The sequence below is a fragment of the Melospiza georgiana genome, chromosome 4, assembly GCF_028018845.1.
Source record: "Melospiza georgiana isolate bMelGeo1 chromosome 4, bMelGeo1.pri, whole genome shotgun sequence".
NCBI classification, from domain to species: domain Eukaryota; kingdom Metazoa; phylum Chordata; class Aves; order Passeriformes; family Passerellidae; genus Melospiza; species Melospiza georgiana.
Window position 1 is genome coordinate 30,130,888 of NC_080433.1, and position 22,864 is coordinate 30,153,751.

General features: G+C 44.1%; 1 protein-coding gene across 6 annotated transcripts in view; it reads right to left on the reverse strand.

Annotated features, from left to right (window-relative positions):
* RBFOX2 (RNA binding fox-1 homolog 2) overlaps positions 1-22,864 on the reverse strand; it is a 170,266-nt gene that overhangs the window by 128,992 nt on the left and 18,410 nt on the right. For all 6 annotated transcript variants that reach the window (XM_058023107.1, XM_058023106.1, XM_058023104.1 and 3 more), the window contains exon 2: positions 6,266-6,316. In XM_058023107.1, the coding sequence (XP_057879090.1) occupies positions 6,266-6,316 (51 nt within the window). The remainder of the gene's footprint in view (positions 1-6,265; positions 6,317-22,864) is intronic.

A 22,864-nucleotide genomic window follows, 5' to 3' on the forward strand; every position in this document is an offset into this window, starting at 1 on the left:
TCTTCCCATGTATCTGAATTAGGTGCACTTCTTAACTATTTCTTCTCTTACAACTTTTTTCCACATGGTTACTTACTATCTTTTGTTATTGATTATGAGAAAGGCATGCACTGGCAATGGAGTTCACTGGATATGTTTCTGGAAGGTATTCAGGGCTCTGTAAGGAAAGGATTCTGACTTGTATTCAGAGATTAGAAAGGCAGCAGACATGAGGGAAGAGGGGAATAAATATACAGCCAGAGTGATCTACTTGCAAGATTCATGTCAACTGCAAGACATTGTGCTTCCTGTATTATTTAAGGGGTTTAATGCTAGGAAATCTGCTAAACAAAGGAAAGGAGAGATTTGGAGAAATGTGGCTAATACAAGCACAGAGACTTGGTTCAGAGTGAAATTTCAGGTTTATAACAAGCTAAGTTATTTGGTTGTTTGTGTCTTACAACTTTTTTAATCCCCCTTATAACTTTTTTAACCCCCTTTTAATCCCCCTTCTTGCAGCATCTTAGGGATATAGTCTGGCATGAGAAAACAAGGAACCACTTCTTCATGCTTCAAGCGATCTAGCAAGTGCCTGACCAATACAGTTCTGGATTCAGGGGAGATGCTTCACCAGATTAGTCTCCGCAGATCTTGCTTTTCCAACTCATCCTTAATTGTTTAAACTTCAATCTGTAACCAGCTCCTCCTTCAGTTTTTAGCTAAACATTCTGTTCTCTATCTTCCTTCTCACATACCACAATTTACATTGTTTTAACTTAACTCTCTTCACTCTCTCAACACGTTTTTACCTTCTGAATGTACTGTGAGTTTTAAGCAGAGTGGGATGCAATCTGGTAAAGAACTTCCCAGGTTCCTTCCCTCCTGCAGTGTTAAATGGCTTTCCATAAGCACATCTGAACTGGCCCAAACTCCTCACAGCTTCATGAGGCAGTAACATCCCAGCAGTTCTCCCCCCACACACTCTTGAACCCCTTTGGGTGCAGCCACCTCACAGATGCTTCTCACCTCCTGAGTACATTGGACATTTTTGCCCAGACTACATTCTCTGAAATGAAGCTCATTATTTTCTATGGGATACTGCAGGTAAGTCAGTAATAGAATATCCCTTCAGTCCTGTCCAGTACAGTGTGGAAACACTTCACTGCTTGCCTGAAGAGGGGCTGTAGGAGTCAGGATGCAGCAGATTTAGCAGACTTACCCCAATCCACCTAATTTTAAACATAAGCAAAGTGCTTAGTGCAGTTTTCCCTCATTAGCTTGGTCCCATCCCAGATTTCAGGCTGATTGCTTTCAAGCCAAGAGGGACTCCTTAAAAGTACCAGGAACACCAAGCCTGGTCTTCTCCATTTTACTTGGAGGATCTCAGAAGCTTCCTGATCTTTGTCCTGGCTATTTACTCACAGAGCAAGGTGTTAAGACTTTATTTGAGCCTCTCTAGAACCTCCCTCTGCCCCTGAGTTTAATAATTTGTATTAAATATACTTTTCAAACAAAGAATGTAAGAAACAAACAACCCAAAACCACAGAAACAATGCTCCTTTCTAGCTCCTGAATAACTTTACACTTCCACTGCCACCACCTCACAGGTTACAGAGCCACATAACATACACACTGGAGGTTCTATTTTCATAGTTACTAGGAGGAAAGCAAATTAAAAACTAAAACTTTTCAGGAAGACTACTTAGATTTGAACTTTGAGACAGGGAGTCTTTGTTACAAAAATGACCAAGCAGGGCACTAGAGAGACTGTGGTTGGTGCTATCATGGTACAAGTGAAAACAAACAAGTGACCAAACCATTTTCCTCCAGGATGACATTTTTGTTTGCTTCATGGCAAGAGCATCTCAAGTCTGTTGGTACTAAAGAGGTTTTTTTGGGTGGATATCCTTATCAATGCTGGGCCACTTAGCTGCTAATCAAGTTGTGGCAATATTCCCAAATTCACACTTCATCCACATAATGGAGAAGAAGAAAAGATAGGTAAAAGAGTCTCAGACCACACAAATGAGAGAGGACAGGTTTCCCCCTCAGAATTCTGTGTGGAGATCCCTGCTGTTTATTGCCAAGAGACCACCAATGAGCAGCAGTGCCTCTGTGCAGCCAGCTCCAACAGGAAGCCCAGTGACCTGCTGTCCTGCCTCCCCATGAGAGCTCTCACACACCCTTCACATCTCAGGATGAAGGTCTTCCTTGCCAAACTCCCCACATCAGAAGGACTGGGCAAAGAAAACAAACAGAGAGGGGAAAAAAGCAACGGGGAGGCTTCCTGTTCTCACAGGCTGCCACCACTGCTGTTCATTTTCCCCTCACCAGCCTGTGGCCCAGGGAAGGCAGCGCTCACATCCGCCTGGAGCCGGCGATGCCCCGTCAGATATTCCAATGCAGCAAGGGAGTGCAGAGCCAGGGGAAAGGCTGACAACTGGAGAGGATTTAACAGCATTTCACCTTAAGCTTGAACTCAAAACTGAGAGGATACTGATAAAGCTGTTCCTAGCAGTTGCCACAGGCAGCCACTACCTTGGGCTGCAGCCTCATCTACATACAGGAGAACAGCAGGTCAGGCCTACCGAGTGCTCAGAAGGAAAACCAGCCACTGAAATTAAGCTGTTGAAGGAAATGTCACTTGTGATAGGTAACGATGTTTCCACCACATTAGCACCAAGCCAATGGTTCAGTTTGATTTAAGAATTGTACTTAGGGAAGTACAAGCTTTTAAAAGAGGCTTCAAACCAATATCCTAACCCGTTGTGATAGCTGAGGATCACTTTCCATAACAGAAGAGGTATAATAGCTCTAACATCCTGACCCAGTTCTGGTGTGTGCAATTACCTCCTGCTTCCATAAACTCTCTCTCCTCCTCTCTTCCCTTTAGTGGCAGCTAAATAAGGTGTTCTTGCTCATTTTGCTTCCTGTTGGGGAACAAAATTATTCTGTGCAGCTGCAAATTCTGCCATGGATGTGCCAGTATTCGGCACTCTAACAAATCTCAGATATCATGTCTAATACACTTGGACATGAAAAGCACTAGAGCAATATAATATAGGCCTTGGCTATATACAAAATGAGCTGGCACAGTCAGCATGCAACAGCCTTCTGGAAGAAGAATATGTATTCTTGATGAGTTTGTCTGTATGTAAAAGCTGTATCAGTGTAGCTGTACCAGTCATTTTCCATGTTGAGACCAGCTCAAAGTACCTCAGAGCTGTTTGTCACAGCTCGGGAAATGAAGCAAAGAAGTCTTGGTTGACTGCATTTTAGGCAGGCGCTTGCATTACAAAAAGAGAAATACCATTTTGTTGGCAGACCTAACAGAGGGCTGAAAAACTGAATAGTCCCAAGGGAATAAGCTCTCCCCACCAAAAGACCTAGTTCTCATCTCAGCAATGTTACACTATGTTACACCAATATTCTGTCATTTTCCCTTTACCACGGGCTTTGTCCCTGCCATCAGCCTAGCTCTGGGAAAAGAAAGGGTATCCTGCCATTCCTGAATGGCCATTAGGCACCCACAGAGCAAACCCTGAATTCTGAGAACAGTCTCAGAGACCTCTCCAGCTCCTTACAGGAGTGTAACATAGATCTAGTAGTGCAATACTTCAGCAACAGAAAGCACCTTTTTAGGCAAACTTATACAATAATGATTTAGCACACATGCTCCCTGGGTCCTATGACCACAAAAAGTCCAGCAAGTTGACCCTCTGGTGGGGCAGAGGAGGAACAAGGGGGCTGCACAACCACCCAGAGCTTTGGGTTATCATAAAGCAATCACACAACACCAGAATTCTGTGAGAAAGAGCCTCAACATGAACCTCGTCTCACTTGTTTCAGTACTGCTGCTCGTGCATGGTGACAACAGAATGCTTCAGTACATGGGAAAAGATACAAAATAAACCCTGTTCTGGAGACCTAAGCATTCCCAAGTGGCCAAAGTGAGGACTCAAACCAATCACACATTTCCACTGGCAGGAATAAAAACTCCAATAATCTGGAACATTTGGGTATGATTTAACCACTAGAGGGTGTAAAAACAGCACAGTGAAAGGTTTGCAGCCAGCAATTTAACAGCATTCAGAGCCTGAAGGAATGAAAAAGGCATTCAAACAAATGAAGGAGGAGTAGGATGCTACATAAAGTGAAAGAGCAGAATTTGACTACTGTGGTCACAGGATGAAAAACCCTAAAAATAAGTTCAGCTTTGTTACTCCTCCTTAAGAAAACAGTGTGGGGAAAAACCACAGTACAAATACTTACAGTAAAGTAGTGCAATGGGGACGAGCACGATACACTGACTTACCCTCACCAGCTCAAATCCAGCTCCTAATTTGAGGAAATCCAACACAATTGCTCCTGTGTCTCATAATTACTTTGTTACAAGGTTAGGACCCCTACACATATTCCCACATCACTTCCTCCTTTCCCAGTGCAAAAAAGCAGGTGATGGATCAGCCATTGCTGATCTCCCAGCCTGTGGCAACAGAAGACTTCTTTTTCTGCTATCAAGTTAAAGCCTTGCAATCAGATTAGCTAAAAGCCTTGAAACCTCATTAGTGAAAACCAGATCTGAATTTAAACTGCTTCAGGGACACAAGCAAGACAGAAGGACAAATACTTACTACGGATCAAAATGTCATAGAGAGCAGGAAGAAAAACCAAATTAAACAAAAAACAGTCAAAAAATATTTTTACAAGCATTTGCTAAATGAAAACATACAAGTTAAACTGCAGCTGTTTGTCCTCCAAGAAAAAGCTATCTGCCATCCGAAATACATGCACACTTGCTAGCATTCATTACTCCCCATACTCCCCGAGGCTACCCAAGCTGTAATTCTCATTTCACATCCTGGCTGTAGTATACCCTCCCATGCCCATCTATGCTGATCTAGCAATCTGCCAGCAATAGCAGTTCTGGACATTCAAATCAGAAGAGTTTTTATGGGATGAGAAACAGGAAACCTGTGAAGTGGGATGCACTGGTAGGTATCAAAACACCCCTAAACAGGTAGGTAAAGTGAAGCACCAAAATATCGTACAGAAGGTGCTACTAGAATGGGAAAGCCAAAAGATAGCCGCTTTAAGGATCTGACTGGCTCTGCCTCACAGCCTAGCTTACCTCACTTAGGCTGGACAGAGTAGGAACACAACTCTCACAGCATCCCAGTGGGCAGTATTTATTTGCGCTAGTTAGTAGTTTAATATATCCCAGAAGACATTCTGAATAATTTCCTCCTATAAACTTGTACTCACATACCAGGCACCAAAGACTTAAGCTCTTCAGTTGCTGAGGCTGCACTATGCTGCACTTCCTTCATAAAAACATCTCCCATTAAGCTGTTATTACATATACCCAGACCTCATCAAGAGATGATGAAAATCACTTTCTTTATATAGCAGTACCTGAGAGTATTAAAGAATTTGATTTTGGTTTTGTTATTTGCTCATTACTGAAATGTGCTGCATTATTGATTTTCCGTGCATATTAATTTCCTGCTACACTGGTTCATACTCTGCTTTGCAGTAGCACTGCAGAACACTGAAAAAAACTTCATTCTAAAAAGGGAGATTTAATGTGTGACAGTTCTATTTTACAACCATTAAATTTCATTTGTTCCAAAGCATCTCCTCCTTCCATCGTGCAAATTCATCAACTGGGATTTCTGTCTTCTGTCAGGAGGCAAGAGAATGCTTACAGATGCAGTGCACTGAACAGTGTAATTTTTACTGCTGTAGGAACACATCCTGAATAAGAGCAAGGGGCAGGGGCCCTGCAGGACTTGAAAGGAATGCAAGACAAGTTCACAGATATTAGAAACAATCCAACAGGACGTGTCATTCCCTACTCCACCAGCAAAGCAGACTCTCACAAAAACTCAGTGTTGTTTTGCTCCCCAGATGCCAGAATTACAGCAATAAGTATAAAACAGGGCCAAGCATGTACTGGCACTGAACATCTACATTCATTAACACTGAGGAGATACAGTGGGAGCTTAGGACAGGGATTCTAAGCTGTGACATTTCTAAGTATCAAGAATTTCCTGAGCTGTTAGTAACGTGGATGATATTTAACCCTTTACCAGGCGTCTTGCCACATATTGCTGGAAGCCATAAAACCCCAGTCAATTAATCACATGCTGTCTCCACAAACAATCCACAATAGAACAAAACTATTTTCACCCCATAACATGACAGCCAGGAAACTGTCAGACAAAACACACCTACGTGTACAGAGATGCAGGGACACACACATTTACTGCAATCAGACACTTACTTGATTGTCTCTTGCTGGATAGCCATGATAACCTGAAGTCAGAGGCTCGTTCTGCAAGACAAGAAAACAAAGAGTGAATGTAGGAGTTTCAAGGAATAGAAAGCAAGGAAATATAGGCCTGTCTTAACTCAGCCAAAGACAAGACCCTGCATGAAATGGGGGAAGAATGAGCTAAAGCATTCTGCCAACTTACTTTTTTCCATGTAAGCCAATACACCTAAAATTTATTTTCAACTGCATGTGCCAAATTGTGTAGAAGGAAAAAAAAACCAATAAAAGCCATAAAATAAGCATTAAACTAATCCTACTCTACCCTCTGTAAAATCAGTTATGTATAATATTGGTCCTTTTCCAAAAAATTTTTATATGCAAACACATTTATTATGGTGAAAACTGAAAAAAACCAGAACATAAAATTACAGAAGCTATTGTGCACCTCGCCCAGTCTTGAAGAAATGTTTCCCTAAACATTAGCTGTAAATGTGTCATATTTTTTTCCTTTTCAAAACAATATTAATAGTTTAATATGAAGTTAAAAAGTAGTCAATGTAACTTCAAACACCCAGTAAGCCTGCACAATATCTCACACTCCCAACAGGAAATCAATCCTCTAGGCCTCATTTCTTCAGCCCAGAAGGGATTCTGAGCCCACATGTTTGGTCACATATTGGCAGCTCCACCATCCTCTCTCCAGGAATATATGAACCTCCAACACTTCTGGAATTTCTCTATGAAATTCCCAGACCCATCTCTATTTTAGCAGTGCAGTGAGGATTAAGATAACATAATACTTCCTAAATTTTTATTTCTGTTTCTAAATTTATTTTTTGTTCCTCTCCCTCCAACACATCCTCTTCGGAATGGGGAAAGGGCACTCACATGCCTTTCTGTCTGAGCAGAGGATAAACCAAACTGGACAAAGTCTGTATCAATTCCACCCTGGTACCCCAGTGCATTCACAAGCAACTCCCAGCAGAATGCTGGGAGGAGGAGGAGAAGGAGGAAAGGAAAGAGCCACCCTCCACAATCACTTTCTAAGTCTATCTCCTGTTATGACTTGTGAGGAGGAACTCAAGTGAGCCCTGCACTTTCTCCAGCAGCTCTTGGGGAAGGAGAGGAGGGAGAGAGAGGCCCTGACAAAACACAGCAAAACAATCTCAAATTGTCAAAAGCAAATACATTATGGGCATGAAGCTGACTGGAATGTACAGTCACTGTCAGGAAAGAGGTTTTGTAGAATGTTTAAAGTTTTGTGCTGGGACATTTGAGTGAAAGGCCAGCTCCTACCAGAGAGAGGTCTCCTACCCTACACACAGCCTGTGGCCACTGGCACAAATTTCACAGTTTGCACAAAATGCAATTTAACGCAACTCCTGCTGAAAAGCAAGGTGCTATTATTTCAGGGCAGAGATTAGCAATGCTATTTAAAGTTTGTATCCATCCTCCTTCTCTTCCTCTTTACCTCAAGCCAGGGGATTCTCTGTGGAAACCTGCCAGGAAACAATCACCCTCTCCTCATGCTCTCATGCTACAGTAGCATGCACAGTATGAAAGCTTCAAGGACAACAAAACTTTTAGCAGCCAATTTTTGGGGATTAACAGTAATTAATTAGGCTGGCCACTGTGTGAGCACATTCTTCTCAAATACTAGCAGCCAGAAAGCAGGTTAAGCACAAAACTCCGCAAACTATTCAGAAACAGAAAGAAAAACACAGAAATTGGAAGAAGCAAATGGAGACCATCAACTACAACATCACTCAAAGTTTAAACTATGAACTTGATGGAACAAGTTCATGATGGAAATGTACAGTTAGTCTTTTTCTCCCTCAGTCTAAGTACACCTTATAAGCACTGTGATTGTTTATCCCACAAACTGTAGTTTACCAATGTATGTCTAAATACCATAAACATCCACCCTATATCAGGAGAGATGGTCTTCTCTTGAAAGACTATTCCAGGTATGCTTTTAACAGTACTTATACACACACCTGCAAGGTCAGTATCTCAGACAAATTCCTGTGCAAGTCTCTCAATACCCTCAAAACCAGAAAGATTTCTACAAAGAGAATAAGGAATTAATGGACAACTTGCCCTAATGGATATTGAGGATATGGGCAGTGAATGCAAGCTGAAAGTTACAATAAAAAAAGAAAAATATAATTGTTATTTTCAGGATTATGTTCTTCACATAAGGGACTAATAAAGAGGGACTATCATCACAAGGCTGTGGCAGAAAAGAGACAGAACTGAACTTTGTGGGATTTCCTGAAATCACAGAACCTGGATGCCAAGAAACCACAACCAGAAACAGAACAGTTTCGAAAGTAGAAGCAAATCACAAAAGTGTGAATAGAAAGATGATTACAGAGATCTGAGGGCAGTCCACAATACATAAGAAGCCAGAAAGAAACAAGAAAAATTGAATGGAGGGGGAAATGCCCCACATCCCACAATCTCTACTTTGTTTTTTGAAGGACAAACCTCACAGAATGCAGACTAGTAATGCCTGAGGGATATGGTTGCATCAGGAGGTAAAAGAAGAGGTGAAAGAGTGTTACATTAGTGAGAGTTCTGAGATAGCAGAGGTTAGAAAGAGGGCAGCAGCTGGAGCACTGAGGTCACAAAAAGGCCAAAGATATCTCTTTGCCTTTCATACAGCAATGCTACCACCAAGTACTGGACTCTTTGCAAAATCCCTGCTGTGCGTATCATTGCTCTAATTGAACTTAACTCTCCAAGAGAAGGCAGGAAGCGCCTAGGGAAACCGTCTCCGGCCAATAATCTCCAGTGCTGCCAATTTTACAGGTCACTAATGGTGAATCTGGGGCCTGCTGCACGATTATTCCATACGGAGTTTGCTTTGTTGAAAACTAAACAGAGCAAGAAGTGAAAGCGTTAAACTCCTGCAACTGGAACAGCACAGTCCAGCAACATCCACACAGAAAACCCCTGCTAGTAGGCAATCTAAGGCAGCAGAGGCTGGGGATACAGCTCAATCTCCTCCTCTGACTGCACATGAACAAAACTAATCTCACCAAATGGAAGTGGGAAAGGGAGAGGGAAGGTTTGACACAGATAAGTGCCCACCACAAACATAGAGGGACTCTGCCTTCTGGCAGCAGCCTGATGGGAGAGGGAATCCCCAGATAACTCCATCCCTTTCACACAGCTCCCTCCTGCCAATTACATTCTCTTTCGATGCCAACATGCAGCCAGACATTCATAAAGAAATTGAGTTAGGTAGCACTAGCCTGCGAAATCAAATCAAACTGCCACTGGGATGTTTCATTACTTTGTTTACCACTGAAAGGCATTTCTCAGGCACTTGCAATTTGCTTTAGAGTAGGGAGAATAAAACTGGAAGCTAATACCAGAAATCAGCTTTCTGCAATACATATTGGGATTTTATTCAAACCATATTGATGATCTCACACATGAGCTTCCACACTTCCATAGGATGGGTGACCACTGTGGCTGTACCGCAGCAACAGCCCCTGTGCAGGCCAACTGGATTTGACAGGGTACAAGTCACAACTCAGTCAAATCCACAAAGTCTTTACCCCCCATTTATTTCAAAGTTTTCCTATTCTTTCATTTCCCAGCCTTGCAAACACAAGACCTTTTCCACTGGCACTTGCAATAGTAAGGTCTGCCACAAACTGCAAGTCACAGGTACTGCCTCAGGTCAGAATATAAACTCAGCACAGTCATTTGTAGATGACTGAAGCTCAAAGTAGATACTCCTGCACATGCAGAACAGCCAGGCTTTGGAGTTTTTCGGAGTTTTGATACCTCTCAACTTGACACATTCTAAGAGCAGCTGAATTAGACACATCTTAAAAACATAAGAAATTGCCAATCAACAAAGATGCCATGAAGAAGTGATCAACTCTGCAGGTGGCACTAACTTATGGAAGGCCTCAAAGGACTGGAAAAAAGTCATTCCTCTATGGAAAATGTCACAACTCCAACACATAATGGAAGGTCTGAAAGTCCTTCTACTCTTTTCCTAAAATTAAAACTAAATTTTAGCTTAAAAATGCAATAATCCTATTTTTGGACTAACCTGACCCCAGAATCAATCGATTTCACATCACAACTTGCCATTTTGCCGGATGCAACAATCACTGAGGCCTGATCAGCAACTCTTTCCTGATAGCCGAATGAAACCTTAGAGTCTGCAGATTAAAACTTTGCTCATAGGAATCGTTAGCTTAGTGAGTTCATCCACACTCCCCCCAGCCAGAAAATCAAATCCTGCTGAATCCAAGCTTCAGCCTCAAGGGCTGAGTCCTTTCCATTGCAAAGATAATCTCAGAAACATGACCAAGCAATCTCTTCCCTGGATCTGCAGCATTCCTGCTTTGTGACAATGCCAGGATAAGTGGAGTGAGCTTAATGTAGTCCTTTCAAGTTCCATAACCACCTGCTGGGTTCCGAACAGCAGCAGCAAAACTCACAAGAACAGCTCATCTGTCTCTGCTCTGGCTGCCCCCAAGAGCTAAGGCTGGTGCAGCAACCTGGTAGCTTGGAAAGAAGCAACCAGAAGGGAGAAAGCCAGAAACCCTCGGACTACACAGAGCAATGATAAAAAGGCAACAAGAAATTACTTGTTCCTCCCAAAAGCAAAATGGGATTTTGAAGTGATGAGATAGCACAAGCTACACATTTATCAGACTTGTACTAGACAAACAGAAGCCACTTTCTCAGAGTACAGTGAATAAGATGTTCACAATGCGAAAAAAAAAAAAAGCTGAAAACACTGGCTACGAAGCTATTAATCTGAAAGTGACAGTTGAGAAAAAGTAAAGATCATGAGCCAGACAGAAATCCCAGTGCTGTTCATCACAGCCCAGTGGTTTCACCATCTTTTTTGTTTTACTTCTTGCATACAGGAAAGACAGAAACCCTGTGTTGGGGAACGGGGGGGCGGGTGGGGGGATTGTCTTGAAAAAGGCTTTTTAGTATTTAACTGTGGCAGAGCACTGCTAAAACTGTAAATGCCTTGATCTTATTATCAGTTGCTAAGAAAATAGGCAATTCTTTATAAGATCCTTACTTGCACAAGTTATTGCATATAAACAAAAAGGAAATAACCATTTCTTTGTCCAAGTGTATCTGATGCATTCAGTGTGCCTCCTCAACTGTGTGTGCTGCCTCCTACCCCAACTTGTTTTTGGATAAAATTAATGGGGTAAGTAGCATCTAAGGGTGAATTACCAATTATTAATGAAAAACTGAATCAAGCAGTTCTTAAATGGATCTTAATGTCACCCTTCTCCCTCCATACTCATCCTAATTTGATATACAGCTCTTGCTAATCACGCTGCAGCACCAGTAACTGTGTCTATAGTATGGGACGCTTCCCCTCAGCTGTCTTCACTTTCAATTAAACTTGCTTCATGGCTTTGGCTGTTTTCCACATGTGCAGACATCATCTAGGGAAGACCTTCCATTTATTTGCTTCCTTGTTAGTGCCCTGACATCAACAACCTGTACAATTTGCTGGATGCAAGTAGCAGGACTTACATTTTACTTTTCACCCACTTCTCACCCATCCACTCCCCTATCCCCCCCCCTTTTTTTAAGTGTATTTGGGGACTAAAAGCTTGAGATTTTGATAAAAGCCACCCCAACAAGTACACTGTGCACAGCTGCCCTTGATGGCTGGGAAGAATGCTGGCTAGCACAGCCCTGGCTTCTGACACCCACCCCACAGGCTGAGGCCCCTTCTCGAGGCAGGGAGAAGCAGGGGTGGGGCTGCCAGCGCAGGGCTCTGGCTGAAGGGACCCGGTGCTCACGAGAGAAAAGAAGCGCCCCCGAGCTGCTCTGAGCCCAGTAGAGGCCCGGACAGAGGCTCATCCGGCCCCTCTTCCTTCCTGGAATTCTGGCCCTGTTGCTGCAGCGACAGCAGCCTCCGGCCTAGGCCCCCCCCCCACCCTGTTCCATATCCTAAAAGCCCCGTGTTTTCTGCAGAGCCGGTAGGACGGGGCAGGAGAGCTCCCGTGCTGCCATGGCTGTGGTGCCTCAGAGGGCTCCAGGGAATGCAGCTCCCGCCTGCAGCCTCTCACCCACTCCAGCCCCACAGCAGAAGGGGGTCCCTGTCCCGGGGGTCCACTCCAGCCTCTCAGCTGCACACCCAGCCCTGTAGCAGGGCCATGGCACCCACGGAGCCCACAGGCTGCTGTGGGACGCAGCCCTTCCGCCCGGCCATCGGGAAGGGGCAGGACCCCGGCGGAGCCCGGCTGGAGAGAGGCCAGGCCTGCCAGAGGCTCCCCGGGCGGGAAGCCCAGTGACACAGTAAAGACAAGAAAGGAAAGTGATGTCAGATTAATAAAAATAGTCTCCTGCCCTGACCAGAGTTTGAATAGTCCGGAGCAGTCGGCTAGGGAAGCCCACAAGGTGGTCAGACAGAACAGGGCAATTTGGGAATGGCTGCATCCCTGTTGAATAGAGCCCCAGTGATGCCACCCAAATGTGTCAGTGCAATTTTCTGTATTTTGAAATACGTATTTTCTTAACTCCACTCTCCTGGCACTTGGTTTCTGTGAAATCATATGTATACAATAGGAAGAATAACTGATTGGCATAGCAGAGGCCACAGAATGAAACACAGACAAATACACATCTGACCAAACCACACAGAAAAGTTTAAATACTTTCAGGTCTGTTAAAATATTCATGATGCAACAAGTTTACTGCATACTCAGGCTTTAAGCTGACAATGTCCATATGGAGTTACAGTACACAAGTCTAATGCTGCAGAGATAGGGGATTTTCATACACAAAAAGTACTTCCACAGCTAAAATTGAAGTATTTTATACATATTCTTTATAACAATGCTGATTCTTCCTGGACTTTTTTTTTCCTAAATAATGGAAGCAGGTCTCTGGTCAGAAGCAGCCTTTCCTCCAGCTAGGTTTTTCATTCTCCAGATGAGCCAACAGATGTTTTCAGCTACTCAAATATAATTGAAGAGAGATAAGATTTCATTAATTCACTCTAATTTAAACATGCAAAACATACACTTTCTTTGGACCACATATGGCAGCACCCTCATACCACTCCAGGCATGAAGAAAATACAGTCTGACTCTGCTGGTCCATGACCTACAGTGGCAACAATAGACCCAGTGCAAGTTAAAGCCCCTGGGAATACTGTGCACTGTGTGACGTCTGTGATCCAGCAAATACAAGGACACTCTGCATGCACAGAAGTCAATAGCACAAAATATTGATTTCCCTCCTCTTTTACTAAGCAGAAGCATTTTAAAATGGTAGTTCATCTTCATGCTCTTACTCAACAGAAACAGGACAGGGCTCACAACAAAGCTCTAAAATATAGCACTGGGGGCATCTTTGGATGCCATAATTATTACATGGGGCTGAGGAAGCATTTCACACATAATTTACACTGAGCCAACTCGTTACAGGGCAACATGCTCATGGCACGAAAATCTGGCTTGCTCAAACATGATGACTACAAGCTTTCACAAGGTGAAGAGGACTACAGAGTTTTGCCTTAGCAGTCGGTTCACTGTTCTGTTTTCTAAAAAAACAGGATGGAGAATACATGACAGAACAGGACAAGGGAGATGACACCATGGATCCAGAAGGGAAGTCAGTTGATCACAAGCTTCTTAGCTGATTTTACAAATGTTCACAGGCTGTTGCTCAAAGGCTAAAAAGAGACAAGTGTACTCCTACTTGCAAATGAAATTATAGTTGTCATATTACCTTCAGAAGAAAAAAGCTTAAGCTAATTTGTCAGCTGGGTGTGAAGAGGCTGTGATATAAAATTAAATCTGGCTTGCTCTAAGGGAAATTGGCACAAAAAAGAGATAGAGGCTCAACAGCACACGACTGACAAAATCATACTGTATACTAAGTGCTGCAGGCAAATAGGTGCAAGAGAAATTTTCTGTGCCCTGGACACACTGGCCTGATTGCATAAGCTGCCCTACATAGCTACAGAAATTATTTTCCCAGGTTCACATTACAAACCATCTTCCCTTTCCCCAAAGACATAAATTGTTCAAATAGTCTAGCCAAATGCAGTTTCATCTCTGGGATACTGCAAGTTCCCAGAGCCAGCTTGAGAAGGGAGAGAAGTGAGATGGGCAGGCTGATGGGCTGGAGCTGTAATGGCAAGGGGTTAAAATGCCTGGAGGAAGGAGAAAGCAGAGGGCTTGGGGCAGCCTGCCTCGGCAGCCAGGACTGGTTTTGATTAAGCCTGCAGGATTGTGGAGCTGCACAGGAAGTGCTGGGGGGCTGAGGGTCTCAGAGCCGCCATCCCAAACACACTGGAAATCTTTGTGCTCCAGCAGCACCATCTGGAAACAGTTAGGGAGAAACAACTCCCAGGCCTTCCTTCGCAAAATAGAAAAAAAAATAGTAAATCCACTCTTAAGACCATTAAGTCTGGCCTCTTCATCCCCCTCCTGGAAAGCTCCTCTCCCTGCAACAGCAGGGAACAAAAGGGCACCTCTAAAAGGGAATGAACCCCCTCTCGTGCTGCTGCAAGAGCAACTTGCACAGCAAGGCAGGTCCCTCTGCTTACAAGGGACACCCCAAAGGGTATCCAGGGCACTAATGGGACCTAATATGATCAACTTGGGGGGAAAATGGACAGCAAGTCATTCCACAGCCAGAATATCCCCAAATGGGAGCTGTGCACATTCAGGGATATCCTGAATTCCGGCCCTTGAAATCTCCCATTTCTCTGCCATAAATCAGCACATGGATTTGAGAGAAGCCACTCCACCAGAGACAAATATTTCAGACACACACAAAAGACCTAATTCTATTCTTAAGAGGACAGAAGGACCACGATGCAAAGCACATCATCATGGTGATGGCTCCCCTACTGCCTCAGAGGTACCAAGGATCAGAAGGGCAGCAGAGACTGATCCAGCCATTTCACCCCTGACAGGCTCCTTCTGATAAGGGAACAACCTCTTAGTGCCTCAGCACATGTTCTGAAGACAAAGGAGGTGTCTGTCTCCAAAGTGCCATTCACGAATATTTTAAAAGGGAAAAGTAGAGGTCATGACTGTTGAATTTTACCAGAATAAATCCTCATGTAACAGTTTATTAGAGGGTTACTCCCCTTGCAAGGGTTCCTATCTCCACAAAGAAATAAAGCCTGCTTTTACCCTTCCCTCTTTGCTTTACCTTTATTCATCTCTCCCACACACATCAGTATTTTTCAGGGATTTCCTTCTAATTAGACACCAGAGTGTTACACATTTGCCTACAAAAATGTAGAGAAGTATCAAAACAAAATCAAAGCTAACCTTTCAACATCCCAATTAAGCAATTCCATATGAAAAGTAAGGAGTGATTCCTGCTATAACACAACACTATTCCACTACAGAAAACACACCTTTGCCTTTCTTTTTACATGCACCCTATAGCTGACTGCCACCTTCTTATGGGCCAGGGACAGATGGAATGCGATGTGGTCACATGCCAAAGCTCTCTGTAACCAGAGTGCAATTTATAAAAATAATAAAAAAGAAAGTCTTAAAATAACAGGTTTTCTAAGCCATTAACCAGGGACTCTTTGGAATCCACTTGTGTTATACAAACCTCCTCACTGCTCATGCAAAGCTCCTGCTAAACATGATTACACTGAGTTACCTGCATGGCAGCTGCAGTCACAGCTCCCTACTACAAAGCATATGAAAAAAGCAAAATCCTGCCTAAGCTACCAAAAATGCCCAGCCTAGACAAACTGCACAGGATGGCAGGCTACAGCTGATATCCCAAGCTAGGCAAATAACTTATGCAGGAGGGATAAAGCATTCCCATGCAAGCAATGGTCACAGCAAGAACACTGTTAAAAGAAGGAGAAAAGGAACACTTATCAAAGGATCTCCTTCTCTCACAGAGGAGGAACACATCCTCTCTGGAATAGATTTAAGTACAGGCTTTGTTTCAAAATTTCAAGAAAAAGGAACAAAAAATTGGGAGAGAGAAAAGATAGAAAGAAAGAGAGAAAGATACAAAACAAAACACCATCCACCTGATATGGGGATCAAACCAGGTATTTGTAGTAAGCTACTGTTTCCATTTCATTGCAGGGAAGCAAGGCAAGCCTCTCCAAAGACTTTTCTAAGAAAGGTCATGCTACCATGGAGAGCAAAATTAACCAGAGTGGTCTGAATTCTTCAGTTTGGTCCAGATGGGAATGCTAGCCCCGCTTATAAGGGAATAGCTGCTGCTGCTTCCCATTCTGCCCAGAAGGGACAAGAACTTTATGTATTAATGGAAAAATTAAGTGAGAGACTTTCAGTAGTCTCAGGTATTGGATATTCTTATACATGCTGTGTGTAAATACAGCCATCAACAACAAAAATAAGATCGTAATTAAACAGCACAAGCTCATACTAAGAAATTGGGCCTGAGAAAGGTCAAGAAAGGTGCCAGAGAGCTTTGTGGTGACTGCAGTAATAAAGCCCCAGGGTGCTGCACCCCAGGAACCTTGGAGACTGCGAGATCTGGGTCTGTCAAGCAGGCAGGAGACAGACACAGTTCTTCCCCGCAGCATCCTACATGCCTCCAATGCATTTGTCTCTTTTTAAGAGCTTTAGGTCTAGTTAAAGCCCAGGAAGTCCTCAGGAACAGCATACAAACTCCTCACAGAGCCTCAGTTCCACTCTTTTGTCTTTATGGATAGTCTGAAGCCACTGGGAAAAGACCCACACCCCCCTCCAGGAGGTCTCAAAACCCCCAGAATACACATTCCTGCCAGCACCATACAAAAGCATCAAAGCCCCCTCCCTTCCCTGCCTGCAAGACAATGGAATGAACAAGGCAGTGGAACTAACCCAAACTAGTTCCTCGCTGATTTGTACCCTATGCCCCCTGCAGCCATTCCCATTCCAGCCCCCTGCAGCCATAACCACAGCCCCCTCACCATGTCCCCTGCCACGGTCCCTCCAGGCGTGGCCGGACGATCGCCCAGCTGCTCCACACCGAGTGCAGAACCCACAAGTCCTGACCGCCCTGCCTTCCGTGGCGCACTTCTCTGCATCTCTCCCACCCCACCACCATTTTTCACAGAGCTTTTAGGAAGGTGATAGCATTACAATTCTGCCAACTTTAAAATGGAATTGAAATTACTGCTTGGTTTGTAAGTGTGCATGTGTGGGCAGGGATTGTCACAGCACATTCACCTAAAGCTTGTTTCCTTCACAATTTAGTCTAAAAACCTCTCTCCTGTGTGCAATCCCTGGAGACTTCTTTGCATTAAGAAGTAACATTTCCCTGCCTGAGTCTACAGATGAAATGCAGAACAAAAGAGATCTAAAAGCATTGGGCTCCTGAAATTACAGCGTCGTGTATCTTCCTATGCAGGGCATTCAGATGAAGGAAACAAAAAGGGAGCCACCCTCCCACCGAACACACAAACATCTCAAATTAGGTACAGAGAAACTGGCAGTGTAGCAAACCTCCGAGCGGGAGCAGACCTAAGGCACTGTGGCAAACAGCAGAGAAGAGGGCCAGTCAAATCTTAAAATCCTGCCAAAGCACCATTTGGGGTTTTTTGTTTTATTTCTCAAGGTTCCTTTGAAAATATAGCCAACATTTTTAGTCAAAGCTCTAGACAGTTGCAGTCCTACAAATTCAGTTCTACTTGAGCCTTCCTTCTGCACATTGCTCAGCCCAAGTATAAAGGGATTAAACCTCAAACTCCCTTGAGCTAGACAGTGATACAAAACTTTTAAGAGTATGGGTTTAGAGCCAGATTAAGCCAACCTCAAAAATCACTGTACCAACAAAGTAAATCACTCTGGTTCTTTTCCTCTCTGGTTCCCAAGTGTGCACCCCTACTTCACCCCTTGCATGCACAGTAGGGATCACAGAAGAAAACTGCAAGTCAGATCAGCTTGCTGATCCTCCTGGAAAGTAATCCCTCAAAAAGGAGAAGGATTAGATTCAGGAACAAAGGTGGTCGCTACAGGCCACGTAATCCCTGACACCTGTACATGGGAGGGTGCATGACCACATGGTTGGAGCCAGGGAGAAGGCAAGGCTTCTCTTTCAATGAAAGCATAGTTTCCCACCAGCTTAAACCAACTGCAGCAATGAGAACTTGGCTGACAAGACTCCTCCTTAGAAACTACCAGTCCTTGATCTCCATGCATTTCAGGACACTTTACACAGTATCTAAAACAATGCTTTAGGATTCCAAATTTTTACTCCCTTGAAGAACCGATCATCAGAAACATCAAGCAATCATCTGAAGCAACCGAAGAAAGTCATGATATCATCACATTTCATGGCCTCCCTTCCTCATGCCAGAACATATCCAGTAGTGTATGGCCTAATCAGACACAGGTGATGTTGGCTCATACTTTGTTCCTTTGTCCCTCAGAAGCATGGAGCAATGCAAGTCTGCTGCTGCTTTACTAGAGACTGCAGCTGCTTATTTGAGTTTTCATGAGCAAAGTGATGTTCTAAGGATAGTAGCAATGAGTACTCAAAACCAAGCTGTCATGCCTGGTCCGTTAACTATGTCCAGAGCTGTGAGAATCCAGGAGGGAAAAGGCATTTTCATCAATTAAATCTATCTACACTTGGTAGCTATTTTTCAGATCAGTAATTGGAGAAGACCTACAAAAATAGATGCTAATACCTTTTTCCCTAGGTTTTCCCATCATAAAAGCACTGCTCTTAGCTACAGGCCCATCCACCACTGCTACAAACAGATGTCACAGATTTGACAAGACCAACTGCAGAACACTGATTAGGGGGAGAATGTCAAAGGTAGGATGAGGCATGTAGAAGACTTCATAGCAGGCATACTAAAAGTATGCATACCTTTTCTTTCACAAGAAGAATATGAAAAAAAAACTTCAAAAACTAATCTTAAAAGAGCATATATTGCTTTCCTTCGCAGGGATAGGAAAGAACAAAACTAATCTCATATAGCAGTCACACTGCTTAATGCATTACAGGAAAGCACCTAAATGATGACCACAGAAGATAAGGTTGTGTATATATACAACTTATATTTTTACACCTATATTATACATAGTTATATATGAACCTGACCTAAACTGAAACATAACAGACCCCTAAACTTTCTAGGCAACTACCAACATCAATGGAGATTTTGTAGCTCTAAAACTGACACAGAAAGGAAGGTCTAGGAGCATTCCTGAATTTGCAGTGCATCTTTCTAGTGCCAAAAACAAAGTCCTGAGGCACCAACACTACCCACTGTAGTGTAAAAATGTTTGTATCAAGATGAAGCTTGTAATCCTCCTGGGTGAAAAAATGCATCTCCCAAATCTCATCCCATGTGAAGTCAGCATTGCATCTGTCAGAGTCTGTTGAAAGATAGCACTGGTGCCTGGAGGATTAGCTGCAGCTTTGAAGAAGAAGCAAAGAAAGAAGGAGGAGAAAAAAAAAAAAAGAAGGCTACTGTAATTTCACATAGATTTAAGTGCTGCATGAGAAAGCTGTTATCTGCCGCACAGAAGGACACTGTACAGATTTGGGACAGAAGGATTGAACACATGCAAATCACAGATTGAATTCTGTCCCCCACTGCTCTTCAATCAGATCAGGAAGATGAGAGAAAAAGACCAAAATCTGCTCCCTTCAGAAAACAGTCAAAAATCTCCTGGGGGAAGAAAGAAGAAGGAAGGAAGAAAAAGTTTTCTGTTTCTCCTGCTGCCATTACTGAAGCCAAAATGGCTACGAATGAGAAACTCCAAAACTTAGAATCTCTACTCCACAAAGAGAACATAAAAGCATAGAGGGCCATATTTTGAGGACAGGCAATTCCAGCTCTCCTGCATCCTGGAAGCCACGCATTTCAACCAGGCTCAGCTTCCCAACTCACTACCTGCAGGCCTCACCATTTATGAGTCCCAGTCTGCAACCCTTTGTATTTTCTTCTGGAGGGGCTGGATGCTTTTGCCACAGCAAAAACACATCTGCAAGCCCTGTGTGCTAATCAGGAAGCGCAGTCCTAAACTTTCTCCCGGTTGCTGCATGAAGGCTTCACACCTTCACAACTCCATGTCTCCCACTCATCCAACTTAAAAAGCAATAGGAGGAAGCTTGCTTCAGACATTTCCCTCTCCTCTATAGACAGGGAATAGTATACCTCTCCTCCATTCCTGTCTGTACAAAGGACAAAACAGATGACTTTATCCTTTGTTCCCTTCCTTCTGGCCTTTTTGATTCAATAGCCAGTCGATACTCATGCAGTTTGTGATTTAGGCTTTCCTGGGGTTTGTCTTGCTCCTCCTTCTCCACTGGCTTACTCTGCTCTGTGCTGCAGAGAAGCCACAGCAAGCAATACTGTAGCCACCACTTCAGAGGTAACAGCACACTGCATTGCCCCAGGCATAAGTGCCAAAGTGGGGATACAAAGGACAGCACATCAATCCTCCTTATTGCCCAACAAAACCACACACTGCAAACTGTGGCCAGTGACTCTCAAACACTCTGCCTTTGGCTGGGAGGACAACATCCAACAAGAAAAGCTTTCCAAGGCCCAGGAGAAAGGTGCACCACTCCACCATCCAGCATTTGCACAGGCGTGAAAGGACTGGGTTTCTCTCTGGAAGGGAGTTCTGTTTTCTCTAGCATCTGTCAGACCCTGGGGACCCCTTAGCACTTTATCAAATACTAGTCCCAGAGGGCGGTAACAGTGCAGGATTTAAAAAAAAAAAAAAAAAGCCCTTGTTACTTTGTACTCCATCACCTACATATTGCCTCTACTACAGACATCAGGTTTTGAGGCATATTATTGGTTCTGATTATTATTAATAATTCTGATTATTACACCTATTTCACTAATCAATTACACCAGTTTTCAAATATCAGTGTAATTACTAAAGGAAAAGTCAATCCATTGTCAAGGCTGATTTATTGGTCAAAATCCAGAAGGAGATTCTGGACAAAGACGACCAGACAAAGAAAGAGCCGATTTACATGATCCAATTAGAGGTGAAAAAACACTCCTCTGTGCAGCCAGGAGGAGGACCTGAAACTCCATCCGCCCCTGTCAACTGGGACCAGAGAGCACTGGGGTCAAAGGAAGCTTCCCCAAAGACCAGCCACCTGCTGTAATTGCTTATAAAAGAAAATACAGAGGAACAAAGCAGAGGATCTACACAATGAAGATGGTACCAAACATACATCCAGAAGTTCTTTTTAAGAGAAGTGATAACCTTCTTCCAAAAGTATAAAAATGTGTCTTCAACAGCTTTTATGAGTTGTGATAATGTGAACAGCAGAGATCTTTTAAATGTTTAGCAAAATAAATTATTCAGACTACTAAGAGTAACATCATAGACAAAAGGGAAATGGTTTCTATTAGAACAATTTTTTTAAATTTCCTCTCAGAAATTGTGAAACGTGATTTTTTTTCTAGCACAATCACCCCTGAAAGCTCAGGATACAGAAGTAAGGAGAATCTCAAATGGTGTGTGAAACATCAGGATGTAGTTGGCACAGAAATCCACTCCACCAAGATGAAATACAGATAGGACACAACACCAGATACCGCACGTGGAGAGCTGGGACAAGACGATGAGGATGGGGAGCCCAGGCAGGCTTCAGCACGGCTACAAGGCAGAGACAGACAAAAACACACGCAGACCTGCCAACAACCCTTGGAGCAGCGCGGGGGCCGGCGCCCACCTACGCCGCGGATGGAAGGCTGCAGGGCAAGCCGGGCTCCCCGAGCGCAGCCACACGGCCGCAGGGCCAGCCCGGCGCAGGCGGCCGCCCCCGCCCCTCCCGCCCGAACACACAGGGCGCCCCTGGGGCAGGCGCAGCAATGAATTCATCAGCGGGCGCTGGCAGGGTGCCTCGGTGCGGGAATTCAATAGGAACAGCAGGCCGAGGAGGAGTGAATAATTCAGGCGCCCCGCTCGCTCACACCGTGCCGAGGAAAGATGAAGCCCGCTCGCAGCGCCTGGAGCCGCTCCGCGCACTCCCGCCCGGGGCCACCCGGCTGGGCGAGCCCCGGCAGAGCCGCCGGCCCGGCCCGGCCCGGCCCGGAGAGCCGCGCCACGCTGGCAGCAGCCCGGCCTGCCCTCGCCACCAGCGGGAGCGGAGCGCCGGCACACTACACTGCACGGCTTGTTCCCCTCGCACACACAGCTCCCTGTGTCCCGCCGGGAAGGAAAAGCCACCGGCAGCGTCATGTGCTCTCCATCAGCCCTGCTCCCAAAGCTTAAAGCAGAAGAGGTTGAAGGCTATTCTCTTGCAGCCATTGCTCTGTCCCTGGAAATGTTTGTGTTAGACTAGTCTATCAGAAACAGAAAAAGCTGCAGGGAGGGAAAAGAGGGATAAGGCAAGACAATATACAAGTGTTGGGGATATGAAAAATGTTAACCTTCAAAGCAATAGGCTTATAATACTGCATTCTACAGCAGAGTAAACAGCTTTTGCAAACAATCCTCTGTGCTGGTCAGTCTATGTCAGGCCAAGTCTAACAATGACCTGGAACACACAGAAACAGTGGGGACAGTTTTCATCCTACCCTATGCAGACCGAGAACAGACAATGATTACAATTCAACACACTCCAGTAACACAACCTCTTTTTGCCACCATTAGAATGGGA